The sequence below is a fragment of the Heptranchias perlo genome, chromosome 9 (assembly GCF_035084215.1).
Source record: "Heptranchias perlo isolate sHepPer1 chromosome 9, sHepPer1.hap1, whole genome shotgun sequence".
NCBI lineage: Eukaryota > Metazoa > Chordata > Chondrichthyes > Hexanchiformes > Hexanchidae > Heptranchias > Heptranchias perlo.
The window spans coordinates 37,039,757-37,064,716 of NC_090333.1; the positions used below are offsets into that span (position 1 = coordinate 37,039,757).

A 24,960-nucleotide genomic window follows, 5' to 3' on the forward strand; every position below is an offset into this window, starting at 1 on the left:
TCCTTCAGGACTGCGGCCAGCTCGGTCAGTCGTGGTGCTACCGAGCCACTCTTGGTGATGGACATTGAAGTCCCCCACCCAGAGTACATTCTGTGCCCTTGCTACCCTCAGTCCTTCCTCCAACTGGTGCTCAACATAGAGGAAGACTGATACATCAGCTGAGGGAGGGTGGTAGGTGGTAATCAGCAGGAGGTTTCCTTGCCCACTTTGGTAGTCACTTTGACCCTTTGATAGCCATTTGACCCTATGGAGGCTCTGCTTTCTCTTTCACCCCCCATCCCCCAGGTTAGTTTGTGGCTGGTTGTTAGACAACTCCAGCAAGAGTCTTTGGGTGGAGGGAGACTTTTAGGGAGGTGTCTACCAGAAACAAGACACTTCCTCAGCATGAGGGTGGCATCCGGAACTAATTTAATGTTGTTCCTACCAACTGCTTTAAGCGCAACATTGCTACATTTCTGACATTAAATAACATGCCTGCCCTTTCAGTCTAAAGGAAATAAAAATAAAAGCATGAAAGCTGTATTTCAAAAGTACATGTTACGGTAGACAATTTTGTAGAGATTGAGTCATGTTTTCAGAGTTGGTTCTTGCAAGAACTGATCCAAGCTGTCCCAATACATGTGAAGAACATATGTCTCTTTGATATCTCTGCTGTTTTTCCACAATTGTATCTCATTTATACAAATGTCCTGGACTCAGAAGTGCAAAGCAAAGTGGTCAAATTTGCAGGTGGCACTAAATAGGGCGGTGTAAGGGATTTTGAGGAAACACCTCAAAAATCACAGGGTGCTGCATAAAATAAATATATGAGCAGATGAAATTTAATATGGACAAGTGCAAGGCACTGCACATGGGAGAGAAAAATAAGCAACACACATACTCCATGAATGCTGCTGCAATAACTAAGGACGAAATTGAAATTGACCTAGGAGCTTTAGACTCAACGCTAAACACATCCAACCAATACAGAGCAACAATCAACAAAGCCAATAAAATGTTAAATACAAGATGGTGGAGGTTGTGATCAAGCTGTACAGTGCTCTGGTCGAGTGCTGCGTTCATTTCTGGTCACTGAGACATAAAGGAGATATTCAAATGTTAGAGGTAGTGAAGAGAAGAGCAATTCAGCTGATTCAAGGTCTGAGTTACAAATAAGGCTGGAGTAATATAAGCTTTCCAACCTAGAAATGAATTGACTGTGAAACAATCTTAGAGGTTTACAAGATATTTAAGGGTATAAAAAACATAAATCCAGACTATTACTTTAAAGTAAATTGTGAGAATAAGACAATGGGACACAAGGCCAGAATGGCAAAAGGCAAATTTAGGACTAATATAAGGAAATTCTTCTTTATACACACGGTGATCAAAAAATATGGAACAGACTCCCAGATAGAGTAGTGAAGATGAAAACCCTAGAATCATTTAAGAGACAATTCATAGAATCATAGAAGTTACAACATGGAAACAGGCCCTTCGGCCCAACATGTCCATGTCGCCCAGTTTATACCACTAAGCTAGTCCCAATTGCCTGCACTTGGCCCATATCCCTCTATACCCATCTTACCCATGTAACTGTCCAAATGCTTTTTAAAAGACAAAATTGTACCCGCCTCTACTACTGCCTCTGGCAGCTCGTTCCAGACACTCACCACCCTTTGAGTGAAAAAATTGCCCCTCTGGACCCTTTTGTATCTCTCCCCGCTCACCTTAAATCTATGCCCCCTCGTTATAGACTCCACTACCTTTGGGAAAAGATTTTGACTATCGACCTTATCTATGCCCCTCATTATTTTATAGACTTCTATAAGATCACCCCTTAACCTCCTACTCTCCAGGGAAAAAAGTCCCAGTCTGTCTAACCTCTCCCTGTAAGTCAAACCATCAAGTCCCGGTAGCATCCTAGTAAATCTTTTCTGCACTCTTTCTAGTTTAATAATATCCTTTCTATAATAGGGTGACCAGAACTGTACACAGTACTCCAAGTGTGGCCTCACCAATGCCCTGTACAACTTCAACAAGACATCCCAACTCCTGCATTCAATGTTCTGACCAATGAAACCAAGCATGCCGAATGCCTTCTTCACCACCCTATCCACCTGTGACTCCACTTTCAAGGAGCTATGAATCTGTACTCCTAGATCTCTTTGTTCTATAACTCTCCCCGACGCCCTACCATTAACGGAGTAGGTCCTGGCCCGATTCGATCTACCAAAATGCATCACCTCACATTTATCGAAATTAAACTCCATCTGCCATTCATCGGCCCACTGGCCCAATTGATCAAGATCCCGTTGCAATCCCAGATAACCTTCTTCACTGTCCACAATGCCACCAATCTTGGTGTCATCTGCAAACTTACTAACCATGCCTCCTAAATTCTCATCCAAATCATTAATATAAATAACAAATAACAGCGGACCCAGCACCGATCCCTGAGGCACACCGCTGGACACAGGCATCCAGTTTGAAAAACAACCCTCTACAACCACCCTCTGTCTTCTGTCGTCAAGCCAATTTTGTATCCAATTGGCTACCTCACGTTGGATCCCATGAGATTTAACCTTATGTAACAACCTACCATGCGGTACCTTGTCAAATGCTTTGCTGAAGTCCATGTAGACCACGTCTACTGCACAGCCCTCATCTATCTTCTTGGTTACCCCTTCAAAAAACTCAATCAAATTCGTGAGACATGATTTTCCTCTCACAAAACCATGCTGACTGTTCCTAATTAGTCCCTGCCTCTCCAAATGCCTGTAGATCCTGTCCCTCAGAATACCCTCTAACAACTTACCCACTACAGATGTCAGGCTCACCGGTCTGTAGTTCCCAGGCTTTTCCCTGCCGCCCTTCTTAAACAAAGGCACAACATTTGCTACCCTCCAATCTTCAGGCACCTCACCTGTAGCGGTGGATGATTCAAATATCTCTGCTAGGGGACCCGCAATTTCCTCCCTAACCTCCCATAACGTCCTGGGATACATTTCATCAGGTCCCGGAGATTTATCTACCTTGATGCGCGTTAAGACTTCCAGCATCTCCCTCTCTGTAATATGTACACTCCTCAAGACATCACTATTTATTTCCCCAAGTTCCCTAACATCCATGCCTTTCTCAACCGTAAATACCGATGTGAAATATTCATTCAGGATCTCACCCATTTCTTGTGGTTCCGCACATAGATGACCTTGTTGATCCTTAAGAGGCCCTACTCTCTCCCTAGTTACCCTTTTGCCCTTTATGTATTTGTAGAAGCTCTTTGGACTACTGCAATGGTACTCCTGGATGAATGAATTGATGGGCCAAATGTCCTTCCTCCTCTGAAATTATCTTGAGATCAGAGGAAAAAAGCAGAATCTGGGGATAAAACTTTGATGTGGAAATGTTATATTTCACTTAAATAACCAAAGTTCATCAACTGTACTTGACTTCATGCATAAATAGATTAGTGGCTCAGTAAAGACATGTTCTTGCCCAAGTAGTGTCTACTTTAAAGTATTTTTTTTAAAAATCCCATGCTTGTTTTCTTAACCTGCAGCACCTTTCCAAATTAAACTTGTTTTTACTAATTTTATCCAGTTTTTTTTGGGGGGAGGGTCTATTATTTCCTCTGACTTTCTTGCATTTTTTTACATCAAAAATAAAACCTGGGATTTTAAATTGCAAAAAAACTGACTCTAATGATTGTTAACTGGTAGTGTTACTGGTATTAACGATCAGCTGTGCCCTTAAGTCCTTTTCCTCTGCCTCCTGTAAAGCTGGCCTGTGGGAAGAGTCCTCTGGAATGGCAAGTCAGTGTACTTTTTCGAAGAACTGTAAAAGATTTCGCCTGATCTCCTGGCCAGTGTACATCCCTCGTCTCAAATACATTAACCAGTTATTCATCTCATTGCTGTTTGCAGGACCTCGCTCTGTGCAGATTTTGGCTGCTGTACTTGTTTAGAAAGCAAGGGGCTACATCTCAAAAGTAATTCATTGTCTCTGAAGCGGTTTGGGACTTTGGAGGACATAAAATACGCCATATAAATGGAAGTCTTTCTTTCTTCACTCCTAGTTGTGCCACCCCCAATAAAAAAAAATGTAAAAAGTTTCAATTTGCTCAAAGCTAAACAGGCTGAGTGTCTGGAGACAGAATTCCACACAACATAACACTGAGACCAAGCGGACCGGAAAGCAGCAACAGGGGGCGAACTGAGTCTGCGCGGATGCAGCAGTGGGAGCCCAGGTGACGAGATATCTGTCGGATGAACGCGGCTCCTTTCCGGGGCCTCGTCGTCCTGGCGTTTACCCTCACCGCGTAGGCGGCCGCCAGCCCCACCCTGACTGACTGACTGACTGCTCTACTTACAGCGTTCAGTTTGGGAAGTTATTTTTTTTAAAATCCGACAGCCTGAGTCCGTCTTTGTAAGTTTCTGGGGCCTCGGGGCGAAGAGTACAAACTTACCCGCCTGTTGGATGTACCATGTTTGCTGCAAAAAACAAAAAGAAGCCGCCGACTAAAGGCCAGGGCGCAGCAGCAGCTAAACAGGTAAATGCGCAGAAGAATGAAACAACTTGGGACTTATTTTTAAAGCGTGTTTCTAGCAGTGAGTGCGAGTCCAATTAGGGATCAGGAGAGGCTGTGTGCGGTGAAATGTCCATCGAGTTTGACACTATGCAGTTTGTTTGTGAAAAACGTGCTGTTTCAAATCGCATGACGTTTTGCAGTAATCCTCGGCAAATCATCTAGTTACTCTCATAACAAAGTTTTAAAGGTTTTTTTCAGTGCGTATTTATGTTGACATAGCGATTTGCTATGCTTGCACCTGCTGTTATTTTAAAAAGGAACAAAATGGAAGGGAGAGATGCCCGATTAAATTTTGCAGATTGGCGCTGCTGCAAGGAGATAGTTTTATGCCATGTACCATGGCTACTTGGGTAGGATGTTATTTAACACATTATGGAAGATTGTGCTGAGCCTTCTCCTTGAATTGCTGCAGCCCTTGTGATGATGGTGTTAGCTAGGGAATTCCAGGATTTTGAGCCAGTGATAATAAAGGAATGGTGGTATATGTCAACTGATCATGGTATGTGACTTGTACTCGTCAAGGTGAGGGACTTTGGTGGTGTGGGATAGAGCTTTTCCCTTTGGTGTCAGCATCAAGAACTCCCAGGTCAGTTATAACACAACCGGATGCAGGGTACAGCTCTCTCGAACCTGTTCCAACAACTTGCTTCAATCCCAACCCCAGAAGAGCACCCCTACTGCACCAGTGTGACTGTTCCATTTCCCAGACCAGCTACCCTGTGGCCTTTTTTTTTTTAAATTACTTTTGAGTGAGATTGCCGATTAGCTGTAGGGCTATGCTTACTAGGAACTAGATTGAGACTGGCCAAACTCATTTCACATCGAATCCCTATAGGCTGCAGACAGAGGGGTCTTCTGTCCTATTTATCTGAGCTGGATTTGAATCCAAGTCCCAGTGGTAAAAGACCAGTTCTAAACAAATGCATCACTGAGTTCCTATATGATGCAATTTTAAAATTAAATTTCATAGAAAGGTTACAGCATGGAAGGGAGGCCATTTGGCCCATCGAGTCCGTGCCTGGCACTATACAAGAGCGATCCAGCTAGTCCCACTCCCCTGCCCTGTCCCTGTAGCCCTGCAATTTTTTTCCTTTCAAGTATTTATCCAGTTCCCTTTTGAAAGCCATGATTGAATCTGCCTCCACCTCCCCCTCTGGCAGTGCATTCCAAATCCCAACCACTCGCTGTGTGAAAAAGTTTTTCCTCATGTCGCCTTTGGTTCTTTTGCCAATCACCTTAAATCTATGCCCTCTGGTTCTTGACCCTTCCATCAATGGGAACAGTTTCTCTCTATCTACTCTGTCTAGACCCTTCATGATTTTGAATACCAATGTCATATCTCCTCTCAACCTTCTCTGTTCCAAGGAGAACAACCCCAGCTTCTCCAGTATATTCAATTGTTGTGTCTTTTTGCTGCTATTTTGCATTTTATTTTACCTTTTTCACTTTTTCAATTTTGGTTTGCTTTCTGGTAAGCAAAGTGCCACATTAGTGCAGATAATATCTCCAGACAGTTTACAATAACAATGTTGTTAGCAAAATTGTGGGTGCATTTGATGTAGGTGGGCGACTGGTGGTGGCTGACATATTTTGGTTAACACTTTTCAAGATTGCTTTTATCAGTTGCAGATGGGTGTTATACATTGTGTGGTAATTCAATTCAGATGTAAAATTTGTAATGTTTTGTAATTCATTATGTACATACAAGTTTATTTAGAAAAGCTAATTTATATGGGGTCCTAACAGGAGGATTAAGATATGCTTGAATAAGAATAGTCTGTGTATTGCTTCCCTAACAGCCAAATTGGTAAATTACCCCCGGGCCACCAAACCACTAGTGTGATATTGAACATTATAGACCAGGATGACTCCAGTTTCGATCACTGGTTCGTGATGAGTTAAGTCGATTCCAACCAGAATAGTGTTATGGACACTATGATTCGCTTCGCTGAACCCTGGGCTGTGGAAGGGAAATATCAGCCACGGTTCCTGTGCATCATCCCTATTCAGAGACCCTGCTGGATAGTACTTGTTGGGTGAGGTCACAAAAGGTTTCATCTACAAAATCTTTTATAGTCAAGTGGTATATCAGCACTTGCTATCCAGGCCTATGCATGAGCAATGACCCCTTGGTCAAGATTCCAGAGGGTTTCCAGTAATTGTACACTAATGTAAGCTATCATTTTGAGGAGAAAAAAAAATAGAAATGGAAATAAAGGTCTCTGTAAGCAAAACAGGACATTAAAACTTTACAAACAAGCTATAAATGAGAGAAGCATGTCAACACAGCACACTGAAGCTCCAGTGTGCTGTGTTGACATGTTGAGTAGAGACTAGATGATTTCTAACAGGGAAGAAAAATCAGTACTAGGTAACTTTAATTGCTTTCATGCAGTTAGTCAAGGTTGACATTTATAGAACCATGAGAAAATGTAGATGAAGGGAATTGGAGAAGATTAGATTGAACATAGGAAATATATAAATGAAGCAGTACATTTGAACATTACCAAAATAGCAAGAATTGACAATGTCATGGCTACAGATAAGTAACAATAGGAAGTAACCAATTACAACATATTAACCATTAAAATAGAGGTGAACAATTACAATGTTGTGAAGGAATTGTCTTTACTAGTGTACTAATAAATTGAAGAAACAATTGCAAGACAAACTTAAAGGCTTTTTAGAATTTACTTTGCACCAAATGAATTTCCTATTTTAAAAAAAAATCAAAAGCCCAATTAAAACATTCCAGTTTCTCCATATAAATTTGAATTTTAAGATTTCTCTCTCCGACCCTCTTTCCTTTTCCAATATCTGAAATCTAGAAAGCACTCAGCGTTGAATTTAGCTAGTCATAATTAGCAGTGTATTAAATCAGTAAAATAGATATCCATAATTGTTTGCTTATTTATATAATTTTCATAAAGAAATGAATAGTTATCCAAATGTGAGGAAACACTGAGAGACTATTCCTATAAGAGTTTAATACCGCATATTAGCTGTAATAGTCATGTGGTCAATTTGAGCAAGTATATGAGCATCAGCCACAATCAGTGCCTCTGTAATGAGCAAGGTACCAAACTGTACACTGGTGGTGATTGGTGTTGAACCAGAGATGGAATTAACAGTATAAACAAAATACATAACAAGGATCCATTATTAAGTTCTTCTACTAATTGTATCATCTTCACAAGTTTGATGCTGATGAAATATCAAGTCAGCTTGATATAATCATATCCTATAACTCTACATTATGTAACCTTTCTGTAACCTGCTTGAGAGGATCTTATGAAATCCTGAAGAGTAATAGTGACGCAGGAGTGATTTTTGAATATTCTTTGAATTTCGAGGTTGAATTGTAGCGTGGACCTCACTGACACAACTGTTTACTTAATATGAGTACATTGTAGCTGTGTTATTTTGGCACTTAACAGGAATTATGGTGTGATGTTTACCATTGCCCGCTATAATGTTCTATTAAAAATAGTTACATTGTTTACCTGGATGAGAATATACAATTTTAGACATAAAGAATACGACAACTTGTGATGGGAAGGGCTGCTAATTTACTATTTGTGTATAATTAAAAATAATGTCACTGTATATTTTAGTTTAATAGGCATCTGTGTGAGAGTCATGACACTGATGTTCTTACTCTCTTTGACACAGCTTGGCCTGTTTGTAGACTTTTCATGTGAAGATATGATGATGGAAACAGAAGGGTATGGTGACGATGGAGATCTGGAAGCAGAATTAGCTGAAATAACAGGAAAGAAGCCTGTCACTAAACCAAAGCCTAAAGGAAAAAGTTAATATTATTTGTGTTTATCATCTACTTTTCTAGTTTATCCTCAGTTGTAATTAAGAACTGCTATTACTTTCTGAACACTTTCACTTTTAAAATAAGTTCTATTAGTTAAATACTTGGTTTGAATAGTGGAATTACTGTTAGCTTTTGTGTTTTTCATTAAAAATTAAGCCTGTTTAATGTATGAGCACTATATAAATGTAGGTTCTTTTTGACATGGTATAGACTTGAGAGCTGTCCTGAAAAGTAATCATATTTTCATTGGAAAAAAGTGACCACTTCCCAAGTAGAAGTCTTTGACGTCTTTCTAAGACACTGATTATTTTATTTTGCTTTCACATTTCAAGCCATGAATCTTGCTATACCGCTGAAAGCAAATGAAAACGTGTCACAAAAAATTGCCTGGAAAAAATTATGAAAGACTCCAATTCATTAACTGTTAAATGGAAGGGTGTTCTGCTGAATTGCCACATAATCTTAAATGTTATAGAACTTTTGGTCAGAGACAGCTTGGAGCAAACATTTTGTGAAAGTGCTTCTCTTCTAATCAGTGTTTTTTGATATTGTGTGTGCTTTCCTTCTTTGGCTACTGCTTATTGGTTATCTGCTAAAATGGTGTGTTACATGGGTGAAAATACCAGACTTCAGCACCATGGAAACACCATGGCAACATCATAGGGAGAGGGGAGCTGTCATCTTGGTCAGCTCGACCAATTGGAACAACCGCTCCAGGCAGCAGAAGAAAGCAAGCCCAGACGATAATGAGCAGCTCCAAAAGAGCACATCTTGGCAAAGAGCAGGCAGCATCCAACCATTTTCTGGATGGAGAGCTGGGGTGGGTCTGGCACGTCTCGTTGTGCGAGTCAACATTCTCAGCAACCACTCTGATGAAGTCAAAAGTATTGCTCACGACTGCTGGACAAAAGTCTAGGAGCTGCACTCAAATGTACTCTCTCGGATAAATTAATTCCAGAATTCCAAACTTTGGTGAAAGAGAAAGATTGCAAAGTTCCACACTGAATGGTGGTAGATATTTGTTAAGGAAATAGACAAGTGAAGTAGATTTACCTGTACTGTGTGTAAGGCATTTTCTACTAAAATGATTGCATGTGGCTAAAACAGTGTCACTGTAGCCACACCTGTGGATAGTCAGCAAATTCTATTGGACAATTCTAGGCTAGGAGACAATTGTGTAGGCATCTCTTACTATAATAATTAAAGATTGTGTAGGAGTACAATAGAATACATTCCTTTTAATTTGTGCATCCATTATTTTGTCTTCTAGAAGCAATCTCTTAGCTTCATGTACTTGTCAGAATTGGCACTGGTGCCTAGTCAGGTCTGTCGCACATGAAGCTCCCTTTTTGGTCTTTCCTACTGTCAAGTCAAGTATCGGAATATAGTGTCGGGAGGATTGAGAATAACTGAAACCTTTTTTAAAAAAAAAACAGCAATAACCTTTTGGGAGGCAAAAGAAAAAGAGGCGATGGTATAAATGGGAGAGATGATATGTCCATCTGTGTCTTGTAATTAAGTGCAGAGGATTCTGATTTAAGGACTAAGATATGTGCGAATCATTTTAACCCAGTCATGTGAACCCCTAGTTAGAATACTAATGTGAACCATAAAAGCAAAGTTTAAGAGGTTTGTAATAATTTTTTGAGCCTCTGCATTAATCTGTATCTTTGAATTTGTTTCTTGGTATTTATTTACAATTACTTTTTTTTGGGGTAGGATATCCACCGTCAGTGCATAATGTTTTAGTGTGATGGCATTTAGGAGAGTACTAGTAAATTAAAATAATCTGCATTTGATCACTGTAAAAACTCTGCATTATAAAATACTAACTACAGCACTCTTTTGCTATACAAAGTCAAATGTCTGAAGATAACATTATAAAGAATATTGTGCTATAAATGAGAAAACTATAAAATTTGCAAATTGTACTTTAAAGCTGGCTCTGGCACTGTAATAGCTTTAGCAAGAGAAAATGAATAGCACCACTGTATTCCATCAGGGTGTAAAATGGCCTCTGACATATGGCAGCTGACTGGCTGTTGATTTATTTTTCCTGCAGCTGAGGCACACAGCTAGGTCTTTTTGTGGCATAATGATATCATTATGTCAAATACCCACTGCGGTTTCCGGTATTCGTCAAGTATTCTACTAATGGACCAAATACACACCTATTTTAATAGGGTATAATGATCTAAGAAAAAAAAGTTTAGTGAGTCGGGCCTATCTTTACTAATCTTGTGCATTTTACCACAGCGCCTTTGCCAATGGAGCATATAGAACAAATGGCTGAGGAATGTATGAAGGATGTAGATGAAAATGATGATGATGATGATGATTTGGAAAATGATGAAGAACTTTTGGTAAGTTGAAGTTTTACGGCATAAGTTACCTTAGATAGGGGCTATATAATAAATTAGAGTTCCAATAAGAACTCCATGTTTTCAAATATTATGCTGTTTGCAGTAATAGAACAACCTTATATTTAATTGCGACATAAACATTGCTTAATTGTCATGGAGTTAATCTAAGAGATTTAATCTCCTCTGGACAAAACTATTTCTTTTAAAAATAGGTATTTCTAAGAGGTCATAATAGGAATTCAATTTTTTGATTAGTGTTGCTTCTAAACAGTTTGCACTGTATGTAAGTACAGTTTATTATGCTTAATGCTACAGTGTTCCTATCTTTTAAAAAGTTTTCTCTCTAATTTTCTTCCCTTTTCCCCTTCCTCTTTGAAGGTGCTGGCATTGTGTGTACTCAGATGATAAATGTCAGCAGACTTTTCAGTTAAATGTGGAGTCACAACTATGAATGATCCTGTCCTCAGATGATGTTTACATAAGGGCACATATCCAGAATGAGTCACTGTTTAGGAGTTATAAGCAGGAATCATGGCTGATTTTTTTTTTCCCCCCCTTCCCTAGCCCAGATGAAAGCACCCAACTTCATGCAGACCTGCCACCTTGCTGGCTCAGAATCATGTCAGGTGGTGCTTTAACCCAGTAAGCCATGTAGGAAATTGTTGCAATGTCCCTTTCTAGTAGTGAATATAAGAGACAGCCAACCTGACATTGTGTACTTAAAGCTAATTTAAAAAGCTTGATTATCCATGTAACGATTACTTTAGTAAACTGTTTGGAACTATGACATTTCTTTATAGCTCATCAAATGTGTGTTTTTAAATCATGTCTTCAAATAAACGTTATGTGCTTAAATAATCCTTATTGAGATGTTTGGAGCCATGGATGATTTTATTCAGGGTATTTTCAATAGTTTTTGAAGCCAAAAAATGTTAATTCTGTACTCCTGAGTTAATCCTTTATACAATCGCCTCATAATGTAACCTGTTAACTTAGATTCATTGATTCCCTGTGTTTTTGTTTTCACAAATCAAATCCTGTGCCGAGAACTACACTCTGTGCTAGCTCAAACTTTTTGTTTGCCTTCCAAAGGGTTAAACTATGGGAAGGGCCTACAATATTAATATTCCAATTGTGACTTTTTGTTTCTGTAAAGCAAACTATATTTTGCAGCAGTTAATTTGTCAACAGTACAATAATGGATTGCATAATGGTAAATAAAGTATAGTATGCAAAAGAAAAATATGTGGTATTTAGTTGTTTGCTTAAACCATATAAGGAAAATTATTTCTTTTATAATTAAGGCAGAGCTGAAGGAAGTGGTTGGGGAGGAGGAGGAAGAATCTGCAAATTCATCTGTTCCCACAGACTCTACTCTAGGACTAATAAATGAACAAACTGTTTCTCAGTCTGAGGTAAACCTTGTCTTTTGTAGTTTAAAAAAAGAAAGCTTATTCTTATATCTTTGCTAAAACTATGTACTTCAAAAAAAACTTCTTAGTTCACAACATATGGTGCTTTTATCTGCAGAACCTCAGTAAAGCCTAAGTTTCATTTTACAAAGTATGCTTGAGTGACAATCGTGCAGTGTCATTGGGAGAGTTCAGATAATCTTTACTTTCAGAAATCTTTGCATTGCTGCAAATGTTTTTGAAGTTATTCATGGTTTGATGAATGAAATTTAGAATTTAAAAAAATGTTTCCTAAATTACAAAGAAATCACTTGAACAACAGTTGCAAAAGCCTCCTAAACTTTGATTACTGTGTTACAAGAATGACTCTGGTATGGTTGGTGTATGATGAGAATTTCTGCAGTCTCATGTATACTACCTTTCCAAAGAGGGGAACTTCTGATGAACAGCATTGCAATTCTTAATCCACCTGAGTAGAGAAGTGGCACTGGGAGGTACTAATGGGATTGCACCAGAAATTGGATCACAATGTTGACATCTTAATTTCTAGTAACTTATAGAGGAAGTAGGGTTAGTTATTTTTAGGCTGACTTGGTCTCGGTTAGACTCACATTAAAATAAACTCACATTAAAATAAACCCACTATGCCTTCCAGGATGTCTTTGTGAAATTTTAAAACTAGCCTAATGTATTTTTTTTCCCCGTTATATTATAATTTGTACAGTTTTTCCTAGAATAAAGCTTCCATTGTATGGAGTTGTAAAAGCTGACTGCTGTCATGGAGCTTATATTATATCAGATAGCTGTACTAAGTAAATCTATTCAAAAAGCTCTAAAAACAGTAAGACATGTCATTCAGGCTACATAATTATATTTCGATCGCACTAACACAGCCTGTACTAACAGTATCAGTAAATAGGGTGTTTTGCAGGTAAGTGGGACATAATATTTTATAAAGCCACAGATCACTTTTTTAAAAAAAAATTCCTGCACCGATTTAGGCTAGATATTGTTTCCTAAATTGTTTTTCTGAAAAATGTAACCCAGTTGCTGAAAGTTATTTTTTTCTTCCAAGTCAAGTGCAGTTCCTGTGAACGCTGGTGGATTGCAAGGTGCACTGGAAGAACGACTCCAGATGTATAGGGTTGCAATTAGTAATGCAAAGAAAGCTGGGGAAACATCAAAAATAAGAAGATATGAACGGGGTCTGAAGGTATGCTTTAATCTATTAGTCATTTGTATTTTATCTTCCATTTAGCTTTTAAGCTATGAAGCTAGGCTGGTTCAGACTTCTCTCTGGCTGCCACCAGAGCTGCTTTACAATCAGTTCATGGGAAGCATGTTTTCATACCACAGCCAAAATACCAATGCTGGTTTCTGTCTAACCCCCACCTAAAGAAAGAATAAACTGTGTTGCTGTGATGCTCCATCTAATGACTTTGCCAAGAGCTAACAGAACTGCTTGAATGACAGTTCGCATTAGGACAGTATTGTTACTGGGATTATTTTCACTAGGGTTTAATGCTCCAGTAATGTGGAAGAAACTAAAATCTCTTTTGCGCTGTTCCAACAGTGCTCTCATACAACTGCATGTACTCACTTTCTAAGGCATTTTCAAATTATTCTTTGTATTAGTGCACTGACAGAGTAATAGCATTTTCATAGCTAAAATTGGGCACTTGGGTTTAAAAGCAAGTGTATATGTTATCTTCTCTTACACCTGCTTTCTAATTTGTTCTAGGAGCTGTTCATAATTAGAGCTGTGATTTCTCACCAGAATATTGATGAGGTGTTCCATCTACACTGAAATTGTTTGGATCAGTTTATGTTATTTGCAAAACCTTTTTTTAGGTTCTGTCAGAAAGATGACCATTTTGTAAATTTTAACATTTGTATTTTAATGTAATGTAGCAAGCATTATATGATCTTCATTTCCTCTGTTTAACAGACATTACAGACTATGCTGGCTTCTGCAAAGAAAGGCAAAAAAATAGAGGAAGCAGAAATTCCTCCCCCAGTGGCTCCTGGTAAAAGCAGTGCTACAGTACTCCAACCTGATGCCTTAAATGCAAAAAGTTTGGAAGCTGAGTATGTGGAAGATAGAGTAGCTGAAATGCATCAGGAAACACCAACACCAGCAAATGAGGCACTACTACCTAAACCTAGTGTTACCATGTTACCTGTGATGTCTTCAGTGCCTGAACCTCCCAGCATTCTTGCAGAGTCTGTAACATCTGTTCAGTCAGAGATCATTGATGTATCCTCTTCTGCTGATACAGCAATTAATGATGGCTCAGGTACTGTATCAAATTATTATAAATTTGCAGGACTTTCTCATGGTTTAAATGAATTAGGTGGAGCACATGATAGGGTAGATTATACACGATGTGTGGAAGGAATCGGCTCAATGAACTTTCTTGTTACAGGCATTCTTGTGCTTCTCTTCGATTAAATATTTTTTGTGTCTGGAGAGAGAGTTGGTAATGCTGGAAGCAGAAGCAATTCATCAATTTGTTAGAGTTTGGTGTGATGCAAAATCAATCTTGGCAATCAATTTTGATTTAAGCTTGAATGCGAATTATGAAGACCATCTGAGGTAGTCATCTGAAGTCAGTCTTGTTACAGATTGATTTGACAGTGCTATTTAAAGTCAGTTTTGTTTTTATGATCCTTTGCAGGGTGTGATGATACAAAGACAAAAGTATTATTGATTGGAAGACAGAAGGAATATAAACTGGCTGCACTGAGAGCAAAACATCAGGGAGACATCACAAAGGCTAAAGAATATATGAAAACCAGCAAAGTAAAGCTTCTGTCTTTTTAAAAAATAAATCCATTGACCTGTAAAGTAACGTGATGCGGTAGCATTTGGCATTGGCGATATAGTGAAATGTAACCATTGTGAAATCCATTTCTGAATAATGTTTACATTTGATTTAGTTTTTCAACATTTTGAAGGTACAGTCGGCAGAGGATACTTCATGGGAGCTGGCGTGTTTTAGTATTAGTGAAATCAATTAAATATCATCTGATGAGCAGCAAAGTTGTGTGTGATATTAGAAATTGTCGATGCCACTGGATGACAGAACCAGATATAAAACTCTTATCAAGAATGAGTTCATGATATCAACAAAGGAAGCGATGTTGGGGGCCAGGCACTATCCCAAACGGAGGGAGGGAAAATCAGAATCACCTGAGCTACACTTTCAACTCGCCGGTGGGCAATTAAAGAGTGGCAATGGTTGAGACTTGGGATCAGTTTTCCAACCATGTCTTTTTGGAACGTTATGCTGTAAAAAGACATGGGGACAGCAGAAAAATTAATTTACAAAGACAGTGTAGTACATCAGCAGCCATGAAGTATTTCTCAGTTAATAAATGAGCAGATTCATATAAAAAAAAGGTTAGTCTAGCAGTCATCACTCTATTACAGGTGCGAAACAGCCTGAAAATGTTGGCTGCTTTTGACCTGTAGCCTAAAACCGATGTGCACATTCCAATCTCTAAAGTTCCCTGAACAAGTGGCGATTAACAGTTAAACTCTGACCTGACCCTCTGTTTACTTAACAACAATTGGGCTTTGTAGTTTTGAAGGGAAACTGCTATACTGTTGCAGAATAATACATTTTGAAATGCCCCTATCCTTATAAAACAGTATATCATCTGAAATAAAAACAGAAAATGCTGGAAACTCTCGGCAGGTCTGTCAGCATATGTGGAGAGAGAAACAGAGTTAATGTTTCAGGCCAATGGCCTTTCATCAGAACCCTTGACTTGTCAATGACCTGAAACGTTAACTCTTTCTTTCTCCACAGATGCTGCCTGACTTGCTGAGAGTTTGCAGCATTTTCTGTTTTCAGATTTCCAGCATCCGCAGTATTTTGCTTTAATATATCACCTGAGTTAGCTGTGAGCAATGCCGTGTGTGTGTGTGTGTGTGTGTGTGTGTGTGTGTTTTTTGGTTGAGAAATCAAACTGGTGAGATCACTGATTTAGTGACTTTTATTGCTTTATTGCATCTGAGCACTATAAAGTCTTGACACTGTCATGTCAAAACTCGTTGAGTACCACAAGGATTTCTTGACCATTAATATAGAAAACAATTATGCTGGTAAAAAGAAAGGGAAGGTCTGCAGGTCTTATAGCAAGTAGTGTTTTTTTAGTGAATCAAGGTCCCTAGTGTAGTTAACATTCTCTAAATTAAGAGTAATTTAAAGGAGTAAACTCCTTAAAGGGAGTAACTAACAAGCTTAATCTAAGGCAAGTCATGGCAGCAGAGCTCACACTCGTGATATACACCTCCTGCGCTACGTGGGAAGTCATGGACACGACCGGTGTCCCTGGCGACCATGTGTCCAACTGCAGCTATTGGCTAACCGCATTTCGGAGCTGGAGCTGCGGGTGGATTCACTGTGGAGCATCCGCGCTGCTGAGACTATTGTGGATAGCACATTCAGTGAGGTGGTCACACCGCAGGTAAAGATTACACAGGCAGAAAGGAAATGGGTGACTACCAGGCAGAATAAAAGGACTAGGCAGGTACAGCAGGAGTCTCCTGGGGCCATCTCCCTCTCAACAGATATTCCGCTTTGGATATTGTTGGGGGAGGTGGCTTATCAGGGGAATGCAGCAAGAGCCAAGACCGTGGCACCACGAGTGACTCAGCTGCACAGGAGGGGAGGAAAAAGAATGGGAGAGCAATATGATAGGGTATTCCATCGTAAGGGGAACAGATAGGCGTTTCTGTGGCCGCAGATGTGACTCCAGGATGGTATGTTGCCTCCCTGGTGCGAGGGTCAAGGATGTCACGGAGCAGCTGCAGGACATTCTGCAGGGGAGGGTGAACAGCCAGAGGTCGTGGTCCATATAGGTACCAACGACACGGTTTTTAAAAAAGGGATGAGGTCCTGCAAGCAGAATATAGGGAGTTAGGAAATAAATTAAAAAGCAGGACCTCCTAAGGCAGTATTCTCAGGATTACTCCCAGTGCCACGTGCTAGCGAGAGCAGAAATGGGAGAATAGACCAGATGAATGCGTGGCTTGAGAGATGGTGTAGGAGGGAGGAGTTTAAATTCCTGAGGCATTGGGACCGATTCTGGGAAAGGCGGGACCTGTACAAGCTGGACGGGTTGCACCCAAGCAGAACCGGGACCAATATCCTCACGGGGGCATTTGCTAGTTCTGTTGGGGAGGGTTTAAACTAGCATGGCGGGGGGATGGGAACCAAAAGGCAGGTATAGATAGGACAAATTCAGACCAGAAAACGGGAAGCAGAAAAGCAGTTAGTGACGTAGTTAGCGACTCAAAGGCAAAAGAAGCAAAGGTTAAATAGTGTTCAGCACAGGAATTTGACGGGGTTAAAGGGTATATACTTCAATGCAAGGAGTATTACAAACAAAGCAGATGAGCTAAGGGCACATATAGACACATGGCAGCATGATATCATTGCTACAACAAAAACCTGGCTTAAAGAGGGGGATAATTGGCAGCTCAATATCCCTGGATATAGAGTTTTCAGGCAGGATAGAGTGGGTGATAAAAAAGGAGGGGAGTAGCATTATTGGTTAAAGAATCAATTACCGTTGTGAGAAGGGATGATATGCTAAATGGATCATCAATCGAGGCCATATGGGTTGAGCTAAGAAGTAAAAAAGGGGCAGTCACACTACTAGGAGTGTACTATAGACCCCTGAATAACAAAAGGGAGATAGAACAACAAATATGTAGGCAAATTTCTGAGTGCAAAAATAAGAGGGCAATAATAGTAGGGGGCTTCAACTACCCTAACATCAACTGGGATTCAAACAGTGTGAGGGGCACAGAGGGCGCAAAATTCTTGATCAGTGTCCAGGAGAACTTTTTTAGCCAGTACGTGACAAGCCCAACAAGAGGGGATGCAATTCTAGATTTAGTCCTGGGAAATGAAGATGGGCAAGTGGGTGAAGTGACAGTGGGTGACCATATTGGGGATAGTGACCACAATTCAGTTAGTTTTAGCATTATTATGGAAAAGGACAGAGTTAAATCAGGAGTAAATGTTTTAAATTGGGGGAAGGCAAATTTTACAGAACTAAGAGGTGATTTGGCAGAAGTGGACTGGACACAACTACTTGAGGAGAAATCAGTGGGAGGCACTAAAAAGTGAAATGCAGACACGTCCCCTCAAAGAAAAAGGGTGGCACTGCCAAATTTAGAGCCCCCTGGTTGTCTAGAAGTATACGGGGCAAGATGAAGCAGAAAAAGAAAGCTTATGACTGTCACAGAAAACTAAATACTGCAGAAAGCTTAGAGGAGTATAGAAAGTACAGGGATGACGTAAAAAAGGAAATAAGGAAAGCAAAGAGAGGGCATGAAAAAATATTAGCTAGTAAGATTAAAGAAAACCCAAAGATGTTTTATCAGTACATTAAGAACAAGAGGATAGCTAAGGAAAAGGTGGGACCTATCAGGAATGATCAGGGTAACTTGTGTGTAGAAGGATGTGGGTAGGGTTTTAAATGAATATTTTGTCTCCGTATTCACAAAGGATGATCTGGACGTAATAGTTAAAGAGGAGAGGTGTGAAATATTGGATAAGGTAAACATAACGAGAGAGGAAATACTAGAGGGACTGGAATCCTTGAAAGTTGATAAGTCAGCAGGGCCAGATGGATTGTTTCCTAGACTATTGAAGGAAGCCAAGGAGGAAATAGTGGATGCTCTGAGGATCATTTTCCAATCCTCACTAGATACAGGGGAGGTACCGGAGGACTGGAAGACTACAAACATAGTACCATTGTTTAAAAGGGGTACGAGGGAAAGGCCGAACAATTATAGGCCTTAACTCGGTGGTGGGCAAACTAATAGAATCAATACTGAGAGATAGGATAAACTGTCACTTGGAAAGGCATGGTTTAATCAGAGATAGTCAGCATGGATTTGTTCAGGGAAGGTCATGCCTTACAAATCTGATTAAATTCTTTGAGGGAGTAACAAGGAGGATTGATGAGGGTAGTGCAGTGGATGTTGTCTACATGGATTTTAGTAAGGCATTTGACAAGGTCCCACATGGCAGACTGGTCAGAAAGGTAAAAGCTCATGCGATACAGGGAAATGTGGCGAATTGGATCCAAAATTGGCTCAGTAACAGGAAACAAAGGGTAAAAGTCGATGGATGTCTTTGCGAATGGAAATCCGTTTCCAGTGGTGTGCCACAGAGCTCAGTGTTGGGTCCCTTGCTGTTTTGTGGTATATATTAATGATTTGGACTTGAATGTAGGGGGCAAATTTGCAGACAACACAAAAATTGGCCGTGTGGTTGATAGTGAAGAGGATAGCCGTAGACTCCAAGAAGATATCAATGGGTTGGTGGAGTGGGTGGAAAAGTGGCAAATGGAGTTCAACCCGGAGAAGTGTGAGGTAATGCACTTAGGGAGGGCAAACAGTAGAAGGGAATACCCAGTAAACTGGAATATATTGAGAGGGGTAGAGGAAGTGAGAGACCTTGGAGTGCATGTGCACAGGTCCCTGAAGGTGGCAGTACAGGTAGATAAGGTTGTGAAGAAGGCATATGGAATGCTCTCCATTATTAGCTGAAGTACAGAATACAAAAGCAGGGATGTAATGATGGAACTGTATAAAACGCTGGTAAGACCACAGCTGGAGTATTGTGCGCGGTACTGGTCACCACATTACAGGAAGGACGTAATTGCTCTGGAGATTTACAAGAATGTTGCCCGGGCTTGAAAATTGCAGCTACGAGGAGAGATTGGATAGGCTGGGGTTGTTTTCCTCGGAGCGGGGCAGGCTGAGGGGTGACTTGATTGAGGTGTACAAAATTATGAGGGGTCCAGATAGAGTAGACAGGAAGTATCTTGTTTCCCCTAGTGGAGAGTTCAAGAACTAGAGGACATAGATTTAAGCTGATTGGCGGAAGGACTAGAGGGGACATGAGGAAAAGCTTTTTTTTACCCAGAGGGTGGTGGGTGTATGAAATTCGTTGCCTGAATTGGTAGTAAAGGCAGGGACCGTCAACTCTTTCAAAAAAAAGTACCTGGACCTGCACCTAAAGTGCTGTAAGCTGCAGGGCAACGGACCGGGTGCTAGAAGGTGGGATTAGAATGGGCACCTGGTTGTTCTTCGAGCCAGTGCGGACACGATGGGCTGAATGGCCCCCTTCTGTGCTGTATCTTTCTATGGTTCTAAATATCTTTTCAAATCTATTGGAAGATACGGTAGTTTAAAATCTTATAAGATTGTTAGAATGTCTGATTCATTGGATGTGTCTGACATCTGTGCTGTTGCACGAAACTACCATGTTTACAATAGCCAACAAATATGTAAAAATGACCAATGCTGTCTTTCTATACAGTAGTTTCTTCTACCTATCTTAGCTTGTGAACTTTGAGGAAATCTGAATTTTTTTTCAAGTATACTGTTCATTTTATATAATTGGTATGTGTTGCCCATGATTTTAATTTTCACACAAACCTTCAGGTGCTATGAATTTCCCTTGTGATTCCAAAGGCCGGTTCCTTATTTTTACCTCAAGTGGCTCTGTCATGTAACGCTTACAGCGCTACCTGCAGATACAATACATAGGAACATAGGAACAGGAGTAGTCCATTCAGCCCCTTGTGCCTGCTCTGCCATTTGGTAAGATCATGGCTGATCTGTGATCTAACTCCATATACCTGCCTTGGGCCCATATCCCTTAATACCTTTGGTTGCCAAAAAGCTATCTATCTCACATTTAAATTTAGCAATTGAGCTAGTATCAATTGCCGTTTGCGGAAGAGAGTTCCAAACTTCTACCACCCTTTGTGTGTAGAAATGTTTTCTAATCTCACTCCTGAAAGGTCTGGCTCTAATTTTTAGACTGTGCCCCCTACTCCTAGAATCCCCAACCAGCGGAAATAGTTTCTCTCTATCCACCCTATCTGTTCCCCTTAATATCTTCTAAACTTTGATCAGATCACCCCTTAACTTTCGAAACTATAGAGAATACAACCCAAATTTGTGTAATACCTTTTGGACTGTTGTGACCCAGCACCGTTTTTAATATATAATAGATATACGTAGAAAAATTTAAGAGTGTAAACATCTTCCATTTCATGTTTCTTCAGAAATTTGATGTTGCGATAAAGGCTTTGGAAAGTGGAGAGCCTGTGGATCTGAATAATCTGCCACCATTACCAACAGGTGCGAATGCATAGATTTGTTAATTGTAGAATTGTTGTCTTCATTTTTTGTCTGGGATGATAGAACGTTGCAGTTTGGGGAAAACTAGATCTCTGGGGTTTTATTCTTTTAAAACTCACATGCACACACAAAACAATGACTTTACTGTATTACTACACAGGTGATTTAAGAAACAGTTCCTATTACTCTGGTCTGAAGCTAATCACAATGGGCTCGATTTTTGCACCCCTGAGCGGGTGCGTTCGTGGTGGGGGCTGCGAAAATCGGGAATTCCCGGGACGGGTCCGGAGCCCAGCTCTAACCCGCCCACTTCCGGGTTCCCCAGTGACGCACTGACATGCGCGCGCAGCCCCCGCATGTGGGACTCCCGCCGGCACTTAAAGCCGGCGGGGTGCCACTTGAAGCAATTAAACAGGTACTTCAGGTCGTTTACAGACCTGATTGAGCCGATATTTTAGGAGGAGTGGGATTTTGCAATGAACTGAGACTGTTTCCCATACTGGGGGAAACACTCCCAGTTCAAATGGACATGTTGCAGCCATCAGCCTGTGGCAGCTGCAAAGGCCCATTTGACAGGTGGGGGGAGGAGACCCTCACTCATTGCAGGAGGCCACTCTGTCACTTTGGACAAAGTTTGGCCTCCACCCCCCTCCTCCTAACAATAAAATTCACCAACTTGCACACTTACCCCGGTGTCCAGACACATGTACCTACCTTGCGGACCCCCTCAAAAGTACATCTTCCGGATGGGGGCCACCGTAACTGCAGTCATGACCTCCTCGGAGGACGAACAGCCTCACCGGCCACGCCGTCCACCTCTGACACGTGGAGCCCCACAACATAGCGCTGTGATACATCCACCTGCACAGCAGGAGGGAGGGCAACGGCAGAGAGAGATGCGTTGCAGAAGGCACTACCCTCGCCACAGGGTCTGCAGACCGAGGCTCAGCTTTCTGGACCTCTCTGAGCAGCAGTGCACACGGAGGCTTAGAGTCACTCGACGTGTAGTTGTGGACATCTGCAGCCTCCTTCATGCCGAGCTGCTCCTGGCTGGCCCGAGCACCATCTTCTTACCTGTCGCTGTCAATGTCACCACTGCCCTCAACAACTTCTCCTCCGCATCCTTCCAGGGTGCCACCGGGGACATCGCCGACGTCTCTCCGTCGTCTGCACAGAAGAGCCCTGCAAATACACCTACACCCACTGCAGTGACACAATGGGTGGCATCAGGTGTGGGTCTTCATAATGAACCTCAGGAAAGGGCATTATTGCACAAACCAGACAAGATTTGCAAAGACGTGGCAGTAGTGGTGACAACATAATGTGAGTTATGTGAGTTGATCAGAGATTAAATATAGGTAAAAACCATGACAAACCCTCAAACACCCTTGTGCATCCCCTTCATGCTCACGACACGTTTGCCTTACGCTTCCTACTGCACATATGTGATGCATGCCCTGTGGCTGCAGCACAGGTAGTGGCAGGTTGAGTGAGGCTGACCATGAAAGAGATGCATCAGAGGGTGAGTATGAGATAGAGCCATGAGATTGTATGAGGATTGGGTTGAGTGGTAGTGGCGGGATGAGTACTGACGAGGTGAGTAAGTGCAAGTAAGATGAGGATGAGCTTTGAGTGAGTATGAGGGGTGATGTGATAGAGTAGTGTTGGCAGTGCAGAAGGAGATGTGGGGTGGGGGCGGTGATGTGGCAGACAGAGTGTAGGGGAATGAGTAAGTGTACTTACTTTGGCTGACCTACTTAGGTCATTGAAGCGCCTCCTGCACTGTTTGCAGGTGGGCGATATGTTGGTGGTGCAGGTGACCTCCTCTGCCACCTCGAGCCAGGCCTTCTTGGTGGCAGAGGCAGGCCACTTCCGCCCGCCGGGGGGAAGATCTCTGTCCTCCTCCTCACCCCATCCAATGATACCTGGAGTGAGGCATCATTAAACCTGGGAGCAGCCTTCCCCCTGGGCTGCTCCATGCTGTAATTTTTCCTATTTCCTGCAGCATTAGTCAGTGGAGGACTGCCCCTTTAAATAGGGCTCCTCCAGGTGATAGACTTTGCTGCGCATGCGCAGTCCGCCCGCTGCACAGCTTTCCAGCGCGAAACCCGGAAGCACAGGTAAGTGGCTCCAATTAGCCTGTGATTGTGTGCGGAGCACACTGATTTCACCGGGTGAAAACCCGCCGCCCTCCTAATATCGAGCCCAATAGGTTCAAATCTGAGGTAGACACATTGTGCCACTCACTATCCAGTGCAAATTCATAAGTATCACATAGCAATTCCATTTGTCTTTTTCAAACATTCACAAACTGTATGCTAATATGCATGAAAACTGCTTTCATATATGTACAGATTTAAATACCATTTCTTCAGTTGAGGTCTTATGAATGCCCTAGCTATGGGCAGTAATTTTAACAGCCCTGAACCATTCTCGTGTTTTAATGAAAACTCCTCCCCTGACCGTGCAGACTCATACTGGGTACAGTACTGCAGTTGTCATCATCCTTCAATATTCCATCTAAGTGTGCATAAAAAGCGAGTGCCAGTAGTCAATTTGACCATGGCGCATCACCGTGAAGCTTGATCCTTACCCAAAATCCCCATACATGCATTATTCAACAAGCAGTCACTGGATAATGATCAGGAGTGGGAACACTAGCTGTCTAATGTACGTAAAAAGATTATTAACCTTTCTCAAGCAAAGCAACACTGGAGTCAATTATAGTTCTCTTTCCACCATTCTCACTACTGGACCAGCTAAAGTGGTTTGGGAGCCAACTACATGAATTGCCCTGTGACACACCCACCTCCCTCCTGTTTCTGGATTGCAATAATCAAGCACTATAGAAGGGGGTTGTTATTAAAGGAGCCCTGGGACACCCATTCCCTGGATAATTTAGAAATTGACATGTAAATTGGTGCAAACTGATTGTGATGTAAGGGGGGTTGGGGGGCAAGGAGATCTGCACATTAGTAACAGCTTCTTGCCAGAATGCAGTGGCCTGGCCTTTCCTTCCCCCATTTCCACACCCCCACAAAATGTAGCGCATGTATATTGCTAGCAGAGTGGTCAAGCAAGGACTCGTTCCCAATCCAGGAGTCTTGGAGTCTATTGTTAGCACAAGTTAAGATTATTTAACAGGATAGAAGCAACATGTCAGTATTGTGGGTCACCGTTGACCAGAAACTTAACTGGACCAGCCACATAAATACTGTGGCTGCAAGAGCAGGTCAGAGGCTGGGTATTCTGTGGCGAGTGACTCACCTCCTTCCTCCCCAAAGCCTTTCCACCATCTACAAGGCACAAGTCAGGAGTGTGATGGAATACCCTCCATTTGCCTGGATGAGTGCAGCTCCAACAATACTCAAAAAGCTCGACACCATCCAGGACAAAGCAGCCCGCATGATTGGCACCCCATCCACCACCCTAAACATTCACTCCCTTCACCACCGGCGCACCGTGGCTGCAGTGTGTACCATCTACAAGATGCACTGCAGTAACTCGCCAAGGCTTCTTCGACAGCACCTCCCAAACCCCCGACCTCTACCACCTAGAAGGACAAGGGCAGCAGGCACATGGGAACAACACCATCTGCACGTTCCCCT

General features: G+C 41.5%; 1 protein-coding gene across 6 annotated transcripts in view; it reads left to right on the top strand.

Moving 5' to 3' along the window:
• Nucleotides 1–4,200: 4,200 nt before the first annotated feature.
• cc2d1b (coiled-coil and C2 domain containing 1B) overlaps nucleotides 4,201–24,960 on the top strand; it is a 62,131-nt gene continuing 41,371 nt past the window's right edge. For 5 of the 6 annotated variants that reach the window (XM_067990212.1, XM_067990213.1, XM_067990208.1 and 2 more), the window contains exons 1-8: nucleotides 4,201–4,531; nucleotides 8,243–8,381; nucleotides 10,653–10,759; nucleotides 12,064–12,174; nucleotides 13,247–13,384; nucleotides 14,120–14,468; nucleotides 14,850–14,974; nucleotides 21,277–21,352. In XM_067990212.1, coding sequence (XP_067846313.1) covers nucleotides 4,466–4,531; nucleotides 8,243–8,381; nucleotides 10,653–10,759; nucleotides 12,064–12,174; nucleotides 13,247–13,384; nucleotides 14,120–14,468; nucleotides 14,850–14,974; nucleotides 21,277–21,352 — 1,111 coding nt within the window. In that variant the 5' untranslated portion in view covers nucleotides 4,201–4,465. The remainder of the gene's footprint in view (nucleotides 4,532–8,242; nucleotides 8,382–10,652; nucleotides 10,760–12,063; nucleotides 12,175–13,246; nucleotides 13,385–14,119; nucleotides 14,469–14,849; nucleotides 14,975–21,276; nucleotides 21,353–24,960) is intronic. The other variant, XM_067990214.1, reaches the window with a different exon arrangement.